The 17019-nt window shown below is 50.3% G+C and overlaps 1 protein-coding gene across 7 annotated transcripts in view; it reads left to right on the top strand.

The window, feature by feature from the left end:
• Positions 1–17019, top strand: part of LOC105492346 (tensin 3) — a 308210-nt gene that overhangs the window by 76583 nt on the left and 214608 nt on the right. For 5 of the 7 annotated variants that reach the window (XM_011759351.2, XM_011759360.2, XM_071095157.1 and 2 more), the window contains one exon: positions 2904–2941. The exons of the other annotated variants lie outside the window; for them this stretch is intronic. In XM_011759351.2, coding sequence (XP_011757653.2) covers positions 2904–2941 — 38 coding nt within the window. The remainder of the gene's footprint in view (positions 1–2903; positions 2942–17019) is intronic. 7 annotated transcript variants of the gene reach the window in all.

Raw genomic sequence — 17019 nt, 5'->3', positions numbered from 1 at the left:
TATGACAAGCCATGATGACCTGCCATGATGGGTCAGTGGCACAGAAGGGTGTGAATTCAGGCACAGAGGCAGCTGAGCTGGGCCCAGGAGGGGAGGTGGGTGCAGGATGGCGTGAATGAGGAGCTGGGGTTGGCATGGGCAAGGTTAGGGCAGACTGGGGTAGGGCAGGCAGGGGGACGTCTCCTGTGGGTGGCAGGATAGGAACCTGGGCCTGGGCACTCTTCTATTCATACTTTGTAATATGTCAGAAAGGCAAGGAGAGTACGGCTGGATGAAAACACTGAACTTGATGTACAGATGGGCTGGAGTCCCATCTTCATGGACCATGGCTGCCGCCTTGACTGAGACATCCTTACAGTTTCTCCCCGAGAGGTGCTTGCGAGGAGCAAGTGCAGTAACATACAGGAAAGTATCTTGTATGCTGCCTGGTGCAGTGCTGACCACAGCTGGGCCACAGATAGATTGACAGTGGACTTGCCACTCTGAGGATTACCCATGCTGCTGGCAATCGAGTATAAAGTCTTAGTCTAAACATTTGTAAAACTTTGAGGGTCATTTGTCTACATACCAGAAACAATGGCCATTCCTCTCAGGATTGCAGTCTTAGCTGATGGGCAGTTTATACGATTTCACTATGATAATTGAATTTAATGATTTTGCCCTACGATGCGGATGACTGTCTGGTGGCCGAGGTAGGCCACCCACCATGGATGTATCATACCAGTGCCACCCTTGTACTGACCAGGGCCCTTTTTTTGTGTTGAGTTGGCATGTTGCATGACAAATGACCTCCAAAGTTAGTACCTTAGCATAACAGTAAGAATCTTATCTCCCACTATGTCAATGATCAGGAATTTGGGACATAGGTGACTGGGCAGTTCTGGTTCAGGGTCTCTGGAGAGGCTGCACCATCTGAAGGCTTGGTTGGGGTTGGAGACCAGCTTCCGAGGTGGCGCACTTCTATGGCTGGGAAGCTGGGGCCAGCTGTTGGTGGGAAGTCTCAGTTCCTCTCCATGGGGGCCTCTCCCGCTTGAGTGTCCTCACAACATGGCATCTGGCTGTCCTCAGAATGAGTGATCCTGGAGACCAGGACAGAAGCCATGATGCCTTTTAGCCACAAAAGTCACACAGCATCCCCTCTGCCAGGTTGCACTGTCACACAGCCCAGCTGATTCACTGTGGGAGGGGGCTACACACCGGCATGGGGGCCATGAGTTGAGGTCACCCGGGCCATCTGGAAGGCTGACTGCTGCGTGATGTCATGGTCCTGTGACATGCTGGTAGACGTGTGTGAGCAGAATTCTTTCCCTGACTCTCACTCAGCCAGAGGCCAGAGGCCTGCCCACCGCCCTTCTCCTTATCTCAGTCCTTCGTGCTGGCCTCTGCCGGGGATGGTTTCTGTCCGGACTTTTACTCTTGTGTGGAAGCCCCTTGTTTCCCAATGGCGAGTCTCTCTTGATTTGAAAATCACTGATCACCTTTGTGTGTTTTGCCCATTAGAAGGTGTAGGATAAATACATGTCTTTGGGAATAATCTCACAAACCTCAGAGGCATAGAAAGACAATTCAGCAATTCAAAAAAATAGATCATACAAAGATAACGACCTAGCTGTAACTACTGGAGTTCTAATAACTGCCAGGCAGTGGGCAAGTGACTTTATCTGTTTCGTCCTCATTCAACCCTACACAAACCTTTTTGACTTTGACACGTCGTAGAAAACAGAGTGCAGGAGGGGGAGTGAGACATTGATTAAATTCACAGGGCGTCAACACGCAGAGCTGGGATGTGGGGCCCCTCTCTCTGACTTCCGAGGCCTTGGTCTTCAGGTTCCACGCACTTCTCCCTGTGGACATTACTTTCCAGTTTCAAAGCAAGGTCCCTTGAAGGATTCCATTTGACCCATAATAGCTCCGTGGGAGGAAACAGAGACCCAGCTAGAGGGGCAGAGCCTGGATAGGAGGCTTTGGTCACTGTTCCCCAACCCAAGTGTCTTTCCCTCCTCTCACAGCTATCTCTGTGGGCTGGCAAACTTGAGGGAAGGGAGGTCATGTACCTGACGCTCCCTTGGAGCTGGCACAGGAGGCTGTGCTGGGATTATTCGGTGCTGTTGCTTCATTTCTCTTTCCCTGTCTTGCAAGGCCTGCCTGCAGCATGCCTGTGGTGGTCACGGGGAGGTTTATGCCTCATCATCACAGCTGCAGCCCCTGGGCAGGAGGGCCTGTGAAATCTGCATTGGTTCCAGCTCCGCATCGCATTGTTAGGGCCTCCGAAGGGACACAGGACTCGCTTCGTTCACACAATGACCCCTCTGGAAGGATTCTTCTATAGGAATTTAGACATGAATTTATTCTGACAGTCAGTTCTCAGGTTGGCCGGAAGTGGAAGCAGTTCCGAAATCCAGATGCACGACTTTCTCACAAATTTAAAGGCTCTAATCCAGTCTTTCATGGACACTTTAAATTCTGATTCTTAAGGGGCATTTTCCAGTTTCTCTTCTTTTTTCAGGGATCAGCTGTAATTTCTGGGCACACACGAATGCTTTCTGCTGCTGAACTTCACTATTCTTCTTTAGGGATCCAGTTTGGCTGGATGTACATATCCCTTGAAAAACCAATCTGCTCATGACCCTGCTCCCAAGACATTCCCACCTGAGCCACCCGAGCTGTTGCTAACAGACAACAATTGTAACTTGGCTCTTGCACACCATGTCCTCACTGCCTTCTGTCCACACTGCCATGTGTCATATGTAAAAATCTCCCTCATGCCAGAGAGAGGCCACCCATGGGATCTTCAAGCTAGAGGCTTTGAAGGATTGAGAGGGTTTGGAGATTTAAGAATTCTTGCTGGAGAGACTGCTTGACACACATTCTTTCTCTCTCTCTCTCTTTTTTTTTTCTTCCAGCCTGCAAGTATTCCTGCCACAAGAAATGTGAAGCCAAGGTAAGCATTCTGTTGCTTTCCCGTGGGACTTTTTATAGCTGAGTTGGCCTTCATTGAATGATATGTGTGGGGTGGGGGGGCCTCTTTGGACTGCAGCCACGGGAAGAAAACTCTTTAGGAAAGCCAGGGCTGGGATATGGTATATACCTTTCATCTCAAGAATAAACCAAAGAGCTTTGAAATCCACAGTTTTAATCATAGAAAATAATTCTTAAGAATTTGATTTCAGATAAGAATTCAATAGTTGTCCCCTGGCCACATCAACAGCTCCTTCTCAGTGGTACACGGTACCTGGTTTCTCACTGCCTTGTCATATTGCCTCTCGGGGGAGAGAGGGCAGGAGCAGGGAGGTCCAGGGCATTCCCCTGGCCTGGGGACTTTTCTGCCTCGTGATGGAGATAGTTGTGCAAGATGGTTTGGGGTTTTCAGCTGCCATGGAAACCTGGGAACCCTGGAGTAAGGTTTAGTGATGTTCACTGAGGTTTGTGAGTGCCTGGAGAGGTTAAATTGCCCGATGGCCTCTGTGACCAAAGGAGGCCTGGCTATGTCCTTTAGGGCTTAGGGTTTTGGTGAGTGGGGAAGTGAGGTGGCCTGGAAGAGCCGTGTGGGAAGTGACAGACATCCCAAGGAAGAAGCATGTGGTTTTCTACCTTGTCTTGGTGCCTGAACCTTCAGATCTCCTGGGGATGGTGACTGTACTTACGGAATCCCCAGGTATGATTTGGGTCTGCAGTCGGGGTGGCAGCAGTGTTTTGCCCCATCTACTGTTTGGCCCTGCCTATGGGGGCTCCGTAGGTGTCCTGACAGGTTGTCCTCATGGCTGTAGGTCCAGGGAAGAGGAGTTTTAGAGTCTTGGGATTTTGCTACTGTTACAGACCTCATGGGTCAGCTGTTTTGATCATTTCCAGCCCTGCCTTGGGCTCCAAGTGGAAGGCTATGCTGGAAGCTGACTTCGTGTTACCATGAACTCACTGCACGTGGGTCTGTTTTCCATGTGAGGACTAGGGGGGCTGGTTTCCCCGACCCTCCCGATCTCAGGCATACACAAACACACACATGCATAAATATGCACATGTGCACGCACATAAATACACATGCACCCAAACACATTTGTGCTCACACACACACATACGCGTAGGCATGCACACAAATACACGCACACATACACACAAAGTTGGAAGAACTAGACTAGTATAGCCCTATTTCTTTTTTCCCAAGATACTTTTCTTTTTAAAGTCTTTGTTATGGAGAATGCTGAGCACGTGCGGGAGCAGAGAGGATGGCACAGGGGCCTTGCTGCCCACTTCCTGAACCCCAGACCAGCAGCCCCTATGACCTGGCCACACCTCCTTGCTGGCTGCCTCTTTCAGATGTCACGTGGGTGCGCTTCTCGGGCCTCCTGGGGGCTATGTGGAGCCCTTCTGCTCTTGCTTTCCATCCTGCTCTGGAGAGGGCTTCCCCTTTCCCAGAGGAGTAGGCGTTTCTTGTTCACACACTCCTAGGCATAGCTGATTTCCGACCGTGGTTTATTTGAGGTTTTTTGTCCACAGATAGGCTCCTTTCCCAGGGTACTGTGCACCTTTAGTGGTGTGGGAGCAGTGCTTCTGAATACAGTGGTGGGTGGGGAAGATAGTGCCTTTGGGGGAGTATTTCAGACGTGGAGAGGTTCCCCCTCCCCTAGGAGGACTGGGATGTGTTGTCCCTCACCCCTGTTGTGTGTTGCCTTTGTCCGCATTGCTTGCACCTTGTGTCGACTGCAGAGTAGGATGAGGGGGTGGGCTGCTTGTCCTGACTGTGTTGCGGGCCCAGACACCTCTGAGCCACAGCCGCAGAGATGAGCCTGCTGTTGTTCCTTCCATTTCTTAAATGAGGCCTGTCGCCAGCTGCTTAAGGGATTGAATTCTTTGGTTCAAAGTGTATTCCAAAATCCTTAACTATGACTGAATATGGGATTTCTAACGGCAGCAATTGGCAGTTTGCTGAGGGATGGATAAGCTCTCATTCCTATCAGATCACAGTGCAGGGAAATATATCCGTGTTCATTTTTTTGATAATACAGCTTTGAACCACAGGGGAGAAAGCCCCCGGCAATAACAAAGCACCTTCTCATTCCAAAAATATAATGCCGTCGTTGTTGGGGATATGAGGGCCATAACTCCTCAGCGGCTCCTGCAGGGCACGCGGCTAAGGGAGCGGCTCAGTCTTCCAGGAACTGAATGTGGCTGTGGCTTCTCCCACATTATTGCACTTGGGTTTTGAGTCCTTGATTACTGTGTTCACGTATATCGCCCAGTGGGCTCCTTAGACGCTGCACTCAGATTCCTCAGGCGAGTATGAAGCCTTGCTTCAGCACATACGCTTACGTCTCGCATCAGACCCGAGACTGGGTGGTAGCATGTGCTGTGTTATACCCCCTTGACGGTGTTCCCCTGTCTGTGGGAGCACTTGTGCCTGTGTCCACAGGCTCCACACACACCCTGGAGCATGTGGCTACTGTGTGGTGGTGCTAAAGGCCACAGCTGTTGATCTGCTGCTGTCAGTGACATTGTCACAGGCTCCTCCCGTCCAGGCCCTTGGAGCCTCTTCTGTGGTTCTGACGATGTGGAGGAACCATCCTGCAGAAATGGGGACCAAGACAGCAGCTGGGGGCTCAGGCAGGGAGGCAGAGCCATCGTTGGGACATTTTGAGAAGCCCCAAAAGATTGCTGTCACTCTCTTCTTGAGCCATTGGACAGTAAATCCTCTCAGGTCAGGCCATGCAGCTCAGTGGGTGGATGGAGGCAGAGACCCGGGCTTGGATCCCAGTGGGGCTTTTTGTCTCCCGAAGACTTTCTAGTCCCCCTTGCTATGGTCTTGATGTTTGTGTCTCCCCCAGATTCCTGTGCTGAAACCTGACCCCCAAGGTGATAGTAGCTGGAAGTGGAGGCCTTTGGGGAGATGATTAGGTCACGAGGGTGGAGTGTCCATGAATGCGATTAGTGCCTTTATAAAAGGGACCCCAGAGAGATCCCTTACCTCTTCTGCCATGTGCATACATGGCAAGAAGGCAACCTCTATGAACCCTGAGAAGGGCCCACACCAGACACTGAATCTGCTGGCACCTTGATCTTGGTCTTCCCGGCTCTAGAACCATGAGAAGTATATTTCTGTTGTTTATAAGCCTCCCGGTATTTTGGTATAGCAGCCCACATGGACTTAGATAGGTCCTAAGCCTCACTTTCTTCCTGCAATAAACAGAACAATGACTTTCTCTTAGCTGTTGGTTACAATACTTATTTAAGTTTTAGGGAAGTCAAATAATGTATGTACAATCACTTGAAAGTTTGGGATTTCAGCTGTTTGGCTTCCTGGAATGCAGTGCTTATTCATTTAAGCCACATGAGCCGTGTGGGCATCATGACTTGCTTTTTTCCTGGCTATCACTTGACTTACTGGCAAGAGTGAAAAAGGAAGTAGGAGAAGTGAAGCAGTTGTAGGAAAGCAGATGTTGGGGAGGGGAGAAGGGGGAGGAAAGGGTGGCAGATGGTGCCCCCGTAAAGGAAATGAAGGGGAGGTTCTGTGGAGCTTAGGCAAGCAGATGGAGGCACCGGCATCCCATCCTTGAAACCTGCAGCCTTGCGTCATGGTGAGATGCCTCTTCCGCCTCTGCCCACTTGCAGATGCGTCTGCTCCTTAGAGTTGTGCTTTGTGTAGGGTATTGAGTATCATCTTGAATCATCAGAGGTGAAATGGACCTGCAGATAATTTTTTTGTAAACTTAAGACCCCACGTCGGGACCACACGCAAGAGTTAGCGAGGGGAACATGCACAGGAGTAATGTCGGGGAGACACCCTGCAGGGGGTCCTGATGCGCAGCTACCGCTTTAATCCAGGAAAAACACAGAACCTCCTGCCACCTGGGCTCCAATGCTCTCAGACCCCCTGGCTCATCCTCAGCCTTTGCAGCCTGGCTGCGAAGGTCCAGCTCACCGTTTCTGTCTCTGCACATGCCTTGGTTTGCGCCCTTCTTGGGTATAAAGTACAGGAGTGCTGGTGTTGCTGAGTCTGTAGAAGGAGAATGCAGCAAGAGGAGAGAGGTCCCAGGCTTTGTCCAGCCTCTCAGCTCCTGCAGGTGGCCTTGGCGTCTTCTTCCACTGTCCCGGTGCTCCGTCTGGGCAGTTGCCAAGCCAGGAGCCTTCCTCCGCTCTCCAGCTTGCTGGTTGAGGGAGAGAACTTTGTGATAGACTTGCTGCTCTTTTTAAGCTGAGACTACAGGAGGTCCTGGGGAAGTCAGCGGAACCCCCTGCTGCCCTCATCGCCTGCTGCCCTGGGGGCCTTTGCTGGGCTCTCCCATCAGGGATCCCCATGTCCTGGCTGCGGTTGATGTAGGAGCTTTGTCACTTCCACCAGACAGGCCCAGGGCAAAGACTTGGTCCCCTTCCATGGAAAACACGGGAACTAGAGTTTATGACTTCTTCAGAAACCGTCCCTAGACATTCATGCTGGGCGTCTACAGACACTCAGTGGCCTAACTGATAAGTTTTAACCATTAACTTATGTCTGGCAGTTAACCTTCATCTTCAGATCACTACTCTGCATGCTAAGAGCAGCAGCTGCCGTGCAGTGGGATACGGGACTGCTGGGTCCCAGGGACTGACTTGTCCAGTCCCCTCTCCCCATTGTCTGATGAAAAACCTGGAGACCCCAGGGAGATGAAACAACTTGCCTATTGTCATTTGGCTTCTGAGGCCTAGAATTCATGGGTGTTGCATTTCAAAGCTCTGATTTTTGCTGTTCCATGTGTTCTTTTTGGTGCTTTACCATCTTCACGTATCAGAAATGGAGCTGAGGTTTGTGTGGGTGACTCTAGCCCACCTTGCTCATATGCCTACAGAACCTACTATGCCTCTTGTGAACTCCAGCTCCAGGGCCAACTTCTCTAAAACATGGGTTGAGCGTCTCTCCCGCTTGGCTTGGGGCTCACTTCTCCTGGGCTGCCTCTCTGTTTCTCTCTCACGAAGTGATGCCTGAGAATTCTCTGACTCCCGCATGGCTCAGGCCTCTTCTTCCCCATGAAGGCTCTGCTCATCTTACGTCCGTGGCATCTTGTCCGAGACTCCCAGTCCTCCCACAAGACACTGAGCAGGGACAGTATCTCTCCCCAGTTCCCATAGCTCTTTGCAACCCTGCCGGGGCCTCCGCTGTTGCAGCTGTGTGTTTCTGTTTTGGACCTTCTCACCTGTGCACAAGGAGGGAGGCTGTGGGAGCCGCTGCTTTGCTGATCCTGAGCTCTCGGTTACTGCATTCTCTGAGCCTGTTTCACCTTCCATGTCCAGACCTTACCCTGTCGGTGGCCCCAGAGCCTCCACTCTCCAGCATCCCACCAGCTAGCTCCACTCAGCTCACGGCAGAGGCCTGTTTTTCCTGCCAGCACACAGGCCACAGAGGCTGCAGGCTCTCATCCCCACCTTCAGCAGGGTTGGTGCTCCCTGGGCTCTTGGTGGAGGACTGAATCTGGCGATGCTCATTGCCACAGCTTTTAAGGTTGGGGTGTCAGCTTTGACCTCCCCAAAAGGTGTAAGTAGTGGCCTTTTTTCATATGGTCTTCACTGGGAACGAATGATCTGAATTTGTTAGTAACAAGGACTAATAAATCCTCCCTGCCTCCCTCTCTCCCTCCTTCTTTTCCTTCCTTCCTTCCTTCCCTCCCTCCTTCCCTCCCTCCCTCCTTCCTTCCTTCCTCCCTTTCTTTCCTTCCTCCCTTCCTCCCTTTCTCCTTTTCTCGCTTTCTTTCTCTCTCTCTCTTTCTCTTTCTCTTTCTCTCTTTCTTTCTTCTTCCCTCCGTCACCCAGACTGGAATGCAGTGGTGTGATCTTTCACTGCAACGTCCACCTCTTGGGTTCAAGGGATTCTTCTGCCTCAGCCTCCCAAGTAGCTGGGGTTATAGGCGTGTGCCACCACGCCTGGCTATTTTTTTTTTTTTTTTTTTTTGTATTTTTAGTAGAGACCGGGTTTCACCATGTTGACCAGGCTGGTCTCAAATGCCTAACATCAAGTGATCCACCCGTCTTGGCCTCCCAGAGTGCTGGGATTACAGTGTGAGCCACTGAGCCTAGCCAGGACCAATACATTTTGCATAACCAAAAGGAAAATCCCTGGCCCTGTGTGTGAAAGCTCTTTTGTTGTTTGTGAGTGTATCTCTTTCCTGCTCCTATTTGTACCCTCTACGATAGCTTCAGGAAGCATGGTTGCTCCCCTTGAACTCAGCTTCTTCATCTGAGCATAGGATTTTTAGGGGTGTCATGAGATACATCTCGCCTTGTTCATCCTGTGCAGAAGGAAGACCACTCAGTTAGCGCTGTTGAGGGATCTGCAGGACCCTGCCGAGTGCTTTAGATGTGCTCTGTCATTTACTCGTCACACTTCTCTCTGAGGAGGCTTGTTCTGCTCCCTCTTACAGGTGACAGGGCTGGGACTCAGCAGTTGCACCTCTTGCCAAAGCCTGCGATGGTCCTGCCCCAGCTCACGCGGCCAGCACGGGCTCTGCCTCTCTCTGCCATCTCAGTGAATGTTTACACGGGCGTCCCTCCTCCTCCCTCCCCACTTCTTGCTCTAAGGGCGGGGGCAGTTAATTTTTAAGCCAGCCAGCTCAGCAGACATTTCCTGAGTGTAGCTCTCGGCCGTGCACAGAGCTGGACCCAGATGCAGCCTGCTGTCTGCAGGGAGCTTCTGCCTGCAGCCCAACAGGACGAAGTGAGAGTCTGATTCTGCCAGATGATTGCAGGTCTCCACCTATGTTTGCCGTGTGTGTGTGTGTGTGTGTGTGTGTGTGTATGTGTGTTTGTGTGTGTGTTAATGTTTGACAGCTTTTAAAATGGTTTTTAAAATGAGAAGATGTTATTTTTAGAGCAGTTTCAGATTTGCCGCAAAATTGAGGAGAAAGAACTGAGGGCTCACACACATGTGCTTACGTGTACACACGCATACATATTCACACACACAGACACAGACTCTCCTGCTGTCAGCATCGCCGCACCAGAACAGCGCGTTTGTTAGAATTGGTGAGTCAGTATTGATGAGTCCCCAGTCTACGTTAGGGCTCACTCTGAGTGTTGTACATTCCATGGGTTTGGACAGGTGCATCATAAGTCACGTCCACCATGACAGTACCGTACGGAGTAGTTTCGCTGCCCTAGAAATCCTCTGTGCTGCGCTTCTCTCTCCTGCACCCCGACAGCCGCTGACCTTTTCACTGTCTTCATAGTGTTGCCTTTTCCAGAATGCCGTAGGGTTGGAATCATACATGTGTAGTCTTTTCAGATGGGCTTCCTTCACTTGATGATATGCATTTAAATTTCTTCCCTGTCATTTCTTGGCTTGGTAGCTCATTTCTTTTCAGCTGAACAACACCCCGTCTTCTGGATGTGCCACAGTTTACCCTCCATTCACCTACTGAAGGTGGATGCTGACCGGTGGCTTCCATGTCTGTCTTCTTTTTTGCTAGTTGTCACTACTGTCAGAAGAACCATGAAGCGTCCTTAAATTCTGCTCTTTTTGAGGACACTTTTATTCCTTTTCCTGTAAGATCCCTTTTCTGATAGGCTGTCCTCACCAATCTTCTTTTGAGTCATTTTAATTAGAAAGTCACTTTACACATAACACCTTACTAGAGGCATGTTTATACCTGTGTCTCTTTTTCTACTGGGAACTATTATTCCTGACTCCCAGAGTCTGGGGAGTGGCCCCACTGTGTGGATCCCGCCAGTCAAAGCCACAGCGTGGGCTCTAGGCTCACTCTCAAAGTCAGCAAGCCACGTGTGGCTTTTCGTGTCAGCACAGTTACACTTTGTACAAAAGAATTAAGGTTTCTAAATCCCAAATAATCTGAGCCCCAATCGGGGGCATTGATTGTGGACTTCTAGGCCTTTCTTGGACTTGAAGGTGGACAACAGGACCAAGCCACTGTCAACTAAGGAAGTGCGTCAGCTGGGCGACGCCAGCTGCCAGCAGCTCGGGGCCTTGCTCTCTGGGGCTCTGCTGCTTGCACCGTCTCGGCATCTGCGGGGCTTTATGGTGACATTCCACAGGCTGGGAAGTCACTGGGTTCGCCATTTTACACCAGAGGAAGCAGGTCTTTGAAACTGGTGGTGACCTTTGGCCAGGCTGACGGGACCATGTTGGCTGTCTGGTTATGAGTGTAGTTCTTGCCCTGTGATGCCAGGTTTGTTTTTTAGTGCGGCGTAAGTGTAAGCTTCTGTTTGTGTAGGAAGTCCTAGCCTTGCCCCAAAAAGAGGCCAAAAGAGGATTATAATCTTTTGAAACAAGATACTTGTTTTAAATAAATAATATAATTTTAAAATGTATCCTGTGTTTTCTCTGAATCACCAGTTTTCATTCCACATTGTGTTGTAACAGATAAAACAACACATACTTGGAATGAATCTGCACCTATTTGCCACATCATTTTAACTATGCGGCCTGTAACCTAATTAGCAGCTTTGCAGCCAGCATCTGTATCTGTCCCCTGGGCAGGAGGCCAGAAGGTGCAGCTGGAGGGAGAATGTGGGTCCCTGCGTCCTGCACGTGGCTCAGGCCAGGCCTGTCTGCCTTGACTCTCGGCATCTGTGAAATGAAGGTAACTTTCCATGGCACTGCAGTTACATGGGAGGGTAGGAGGCTATTGGCAAGGGCACCCCATGGCTGCAAGTGTGTTTTATTGATTAAACTAGGGCTTTTGAGGTGCCCTGGAAATCTTCTTCTGAACCCCACCTCTGTGTCTGTAGACCAGTTCTAACCTGAGAAAGAAGCTCTCCCTACAGACCCTCCATTGCTTGAGAAATAATTTGGGCAAGCGTGCTATTGGTTAAGGTTCATTCCCCACCCCCATCCCGCGGGATGTTGTTGGGTATCTGTTTACTAGGAGTCACAGGGGAGAGAAGGGACCAGCTGACCTCATGCAGCCAGGCTCTGATGACAGAGTGGGACACCCAGAGAAGATGAGGCCCCTGAATTCAAAACAGATGCCACTTTCATGGTGACAATAATGAATGTTTGAGTGACTGCCCTGACTGGGTCAGATAGACCAGGGTGGGGAGCCCAGTCCTGGAGGGAGCCCCATATAGCTCGAGGGGCGGGGGACAGAGCAGCAAGGCCAGGCATCCATGGGCACATGTCACTCCAATGTAAACAAAAACAAAAGAAAAGAGCATGCGGTGAACATTTCCTGCTCTGTGTGCGTGTGCGTGTGTGTGTGTGTGCGTGTGCTCCATACGTGAAGCTCTGTACTAGGCGATTACTTATTTTCTCTTGCCTGGCCTCTTTGGGAGAACAGAAGTACAAAATGGAAATTTGCACGTGTAGCTCTCAGAAGCAGCTTCGGAAACTTTGAGGACTCATAAAAGAGAAGAATGAATAACAGACCTGGGTCTGAATCCTGACTCTGCTTTGTCTTACCCATGTGACCTTAGGCTTCAGTTTCTTCCTCTATAAAACAGGAATTAACCCCAACTAAAAGGACTGTTGAGAACTGAATTCAACAGCTCCGCAAGCACAGGGCCTGGTGGCTTCTGCAGGAGTGCTCTTTTCCCTTTTTAATACCTTAATTTGCATCATCGTGTTAGATGTAGATGTCTACAGTGTCAGTTGCTGGAAACTACTCTTTCTGCAGTTGTGGTACTGACTCTAGCAGATTTATTTCATGAAATGTTGCCTACCGCTAGCATAAATCACTACGCATTTTATTTATTAATTGTTAAATGACAAGAAAGTATATATATTTTCTAAATCTTCTTCTGAGAATGGGATCTGCTCTTTCAAGCAAATGAATTCCATTTAGTGGGCTTAATTAGTGCCTCAGACTTAGCCTGGGCCCACCTGAAAGTGGTTCCATATGACTAAGGGCAGAGCCGTGGGCTTAATATTTTCTGACACTGGAATCCAAGTGCCTCTTGCTCGATGCTGCCTTGGTTCTGGCCAGCTCTGTGACCTTTCCCCTGACTGGCTGCCCTTATTCCTACTCCCCCCAGCCTCCTGCATTTGCACAGGCTCACCCTGCCTTGGCTCACCCCACGGAGGACTTCCGTAGTCCTGGCCCACATTGCTGCAGCCATGATGTCCGGGCCTAGGGCAGAGCCGGGTGCTGCAGGTGTCTCTGCCTGCTTGGTCTTGGGCTTCTGATGTGATTTCCCACAAGCCCCTGACGAGCAGGTCCAGATGCCTCCCCAGCCCTCCGCCTCCTCTCTCACCTGTGCCTGGCATTCTGTACTGCGTGTGCGTGGACTCTCCCACTCAGCCTCTGTCTGTGGTGGCCACCATCGCTTTTACGCCCGCTTCTCTTGAAACAGGTTCTGGCCGGCGGTGTGCAGATGAGGGTTTATACCCTGCTGGGGGTGCAGTGGGCTGATTGGCAGCCTTTGCTGACTCCCCCGGTGAAAATACCTCCCCTCCCCCCACCTGCTTCCAAGCTACCAGCCTGACATTAATCAGCTTGAAACATTCCTGCAAATGCCCCGTTCAGCTCCAGCACCTCCTGCCCATCAGCTCTGGTCACAGGGGAAATATCCCTTCTTCTACACATGTGGCCCCAGGCTCTCTTTCTGCTGACTCTGGCTGCCATCTGCAGTAGCCCTTGGCCCCTTTCTAGAAGACCCCAAACTCTGCATTCCCCTGTGTGAGCTCACATCCTGTTCAGTGATTTCCTTTTTCTGACATGCTTTTCTTACTACCTATTTTTTCAGACAACCATTCAGTTTTTGAACTGCTCAGAGTCTATAATCTATGCTGCCCCCCGTTATCCCATCACCCCTCCTCCAGGCTCACTGGGGTCCTCCCCGCTCCTCAATCCAGGGCCTCTTCACCTCTGGGCTTCTGGGCTGGACGGCATCGGGGCCTCTCCCCGGCCCTGTGGCACTGTGTGCTCCTTCTGGATCACAGCTCTTCCTCTCTGACGCTGACTCTGGCTCTGCCCAGGCTAGAAATCCACTTGTTATAATGTGTGTGGTTTCCTCCACTGCTTTTCCGAGTGGTCTCCCCTTACTCTTCCCTCTGCTGAGATGGAGGAGGAAGGTGTGCTGCAGTCGGGGAGCTGTGGAACTGCCTGTTCTCTTTGAATGTTTACACACCATATGCAGTGCATCTTTTTAAAATTTCCACTATGGTCATTCTTCCACATGGATGCCACCTGCCCTGGTATCTAGCAGTGTCATCTCTGTAGAAGCTTATCTCCGGGACTTTCTGGTAGTCCTGGGCCCCGGCTCTGGCTGGGAGACTGCATTCTGGCTCTGAGTGTATGTTCCCAGTGGGATCTTGTTCCTGAGGCATTCTCTCTATGACCCATTCAAACCCAGGTCTTCCAGAGCCTGAGTTCAGGCTGGGAGAGGTGCTGGGAGCCCGCCCCTGCTGGGACATAACCATCGCTGTCAGGCTAGGAGAGACCTCTACAGGCCTTGTCCTCAAGGCGGGGGCCATGGCCCTGTGCCCACCATACTTCCAGACACCCCACTCTGCCTTGTGTAGCCCTTCCCCCAGACACTGCCCCCTCATGTTGTCAGCGTGTGTGTTGGTGAGTCTCAGCCCCCTAGACCACACGACAGGCGCTTAGTTGATGGGCGGCACTGAAGCCTGTGCTCTCTGGCCACCGCACCAGTGTTGCTGTGCGTGTGCCTTCACGCCTCTCATTGAGACGTGGCTTCATGTTCCATGAGGAGAAGAACGTTTTTAATCAAACCGCTGGCTTTATTTTTGTGGGGCTACTTCTGAAGGGTAGATTTCCTAGTAAAGCACCCATTTCTTGTTTTTTTCAACCACATTTTTATCAGCGGAGCCAAAACCCATAACGAAGCATTCAAATCCCCGCCTCCAGATTTTGAATTGTAAAATAAAACTTGTTTTACCATGGATTTCCCCTTCCCCCCTTTTGTAAAGCAGTTAATTTTAGGCAGGGATTCAGGAAGTGCCTACTCCCATTTTCCATCAAGCACGGAAATAGCTCGCGGGGCGCCCTCTCTCCACCTCTTGGGAGCAGCTGGGGGAGTTCATTTTTGTGTGTTTCTAGGCATTTCAACTCCTGCCTTTCTGCGCACTGTGTGTGTCTGTGCACCCTCAACTCCAAATTACCCTGGAACTTTCCGAAGCCCGCAGACTTCACTTCTTTTCTTAATAAAGCTGTGTGCAAAGATCTGGGCTGTTAACCCTCCCTTGTCACTGGATACTGCCCCCTGTTCAGAAGGTCTTTAGAATAATTAACTCACAAGGAGTGGACAGAACGGCTGAATGGTTGCAATACTGTGATGTGAGAAATTCTGCTTTCAGAATCTTCATCTGAAACCTTTTGTTTTTTCAGAAGGTTCTTTACTTATAAAAAGCATTTGGAGGGGAGTCGATTGAACCTTAGGAGGTTGGTTAGAAAACTTAGCTCTGCCCAGCAAGAGCTAGGGTGGCCCAACCTTGAACAGCGGATGGGGTCAGTAGGAAGTAGACTTGTGGGCATTTTAAAGGTAGACCTGTAAGGATTGGCGTACCCACCCGGTGGGTCAGAGGCACGGTTCATGAGTAATTCTTAGGTTTTGAATTGGAGACACTGGGCAGAGAAGAATGCCATTGGCAGGATTTTGTGAACAGGGGTGGAAGTTTAGCTTCAGACCAGCAGGAACCAGTTTAGGTTTCATGGAATATGTTTATGTGGACATTAGAGTTAAATGGAATGCCATTATCAAGATTTTGTGAACAAGGGTAGCAGTTTAGCTTCAGACCAGCAGGAACTAGTTTGGGTTTTGTGGAATATGTTTATGTGGACATTAGACTTAGCCAGTTGGCCATTTGCAGCCCAATGCTTAATTTTAAAAGATTTGATAAGTTGTGAACTCTTAGGGTTTCTCATGTTTTCCTTTCTTGTCAGCTTTCTTTAGATCAAAGGACAGTTGGTAAAACCCAAACTATTCATCATGTTATTCTTAAACACTCTTGTCAAAATGTACTTCAGGGAAAATTTCTTTGGTGCCCCCCTTTGTGGAATTTGCCATTTTCTTCTCTGAATAACTGTTGTGTTTGTACCTTTTCTTCCACTGTAAACTGAATTTCGAAGACAACTACTAATTCTTTCTCATCTCCGAGTGCCCCAAAGTGTGATATTTGACATGCTATTCTGCAATGAATGAATAAGAGGTTGAGACAACTGACCCAAAGTTTGGAGAAGTGACCAGCTCATTTATTTGTGCTATTCCTTTTCTTTATGGATGACCACTGAACATTGACTGTCAGAGCCCTGCGCTTCACTCTGGAGGGCCGTTTTATTTGAGATCCTGCGATCCCCTCCCTAGGGGTGACCACTTCCTCTGCCTTGTCATTAGCAACAGGTCAGTGGAAGCCAGGGCTTGATGTGAAGAGCCTGCTGCTGATTTCATATGGAAACTTCAGATGGCCGCAGACCCCCAAGAAGCAGGAGTTAGGGGTGGCATTAGCTGATGTCATCGCCCGAGGCTCTGCTCCCTGTGAGCTCAGTGCCGTCCTGATGACAGAGCCTCGGCTCTCACAGGCAGTGGGACCCCCTCCTGCTCAGGAACCCCGTGACCAGAACCCCGCCTTTCCCAGCAAGAGGCTGGCTTGGTTGAAAATACAGACATCTGCTTGCCTGCTCCCTGGTGGATGTGGCACCCACCCCTCATTTTAAAAGCCTCTGAAAACTGTGCTTTGTTTTAGTGTTTGTTGCTGCCTCCTTGGACCTTTTCCTTTGAAATAAGAAGAGGGTATTACAAAATCACAGGAGCAGAGGGTCATAACATTCCTGTGCTCTTCTCTTGAAGCAGAAATAAAAGCACATCTTGTTTGTATGTCTTCTGAAGAAGGGGTCTTGCCACTGGGCCTTGAAGCACAAGCACCTGCCCAGTAGGAGGTGGGCAGGTGGCTTTCCAGGCAGAGGGAGCAGCCTGGGCTGAGGCTTATGGATGGGAGGTGGGGTTAGGCAAGGGAGTTGAGCCTGGACCATGTTGGCTGCAGATGAGGACAGAGGAGAAGAAGAGATCAGGTGCGAGGAGTCCACAGTGCCAGACCCTGGAATCTACAGTACGGCAGGTGGGGTAGCCTGCCCGCAGGCAGCTGTGTCT

Source organism: Macaca nemestrina, chromosome 4, assembly GCF_043159975.1.
Source record: "Macaca nemestrina isolate mMacNem1 chromosome 4, mMacNem.hap1, whole genome shotgun sequence".
NCBI classification, from domain to species: domain Eukaryota; kingdom Metazoa; phylum Chordata; class Mammalia; order Primates; family Cercopithecidae; genus Macaca; species Macaca nemestrina.
The sequence above is the reverse complement of the archived record's forward strand: the minus strand, read 5'-3'. Positions and strand labels throughout refer to the sequence as shown.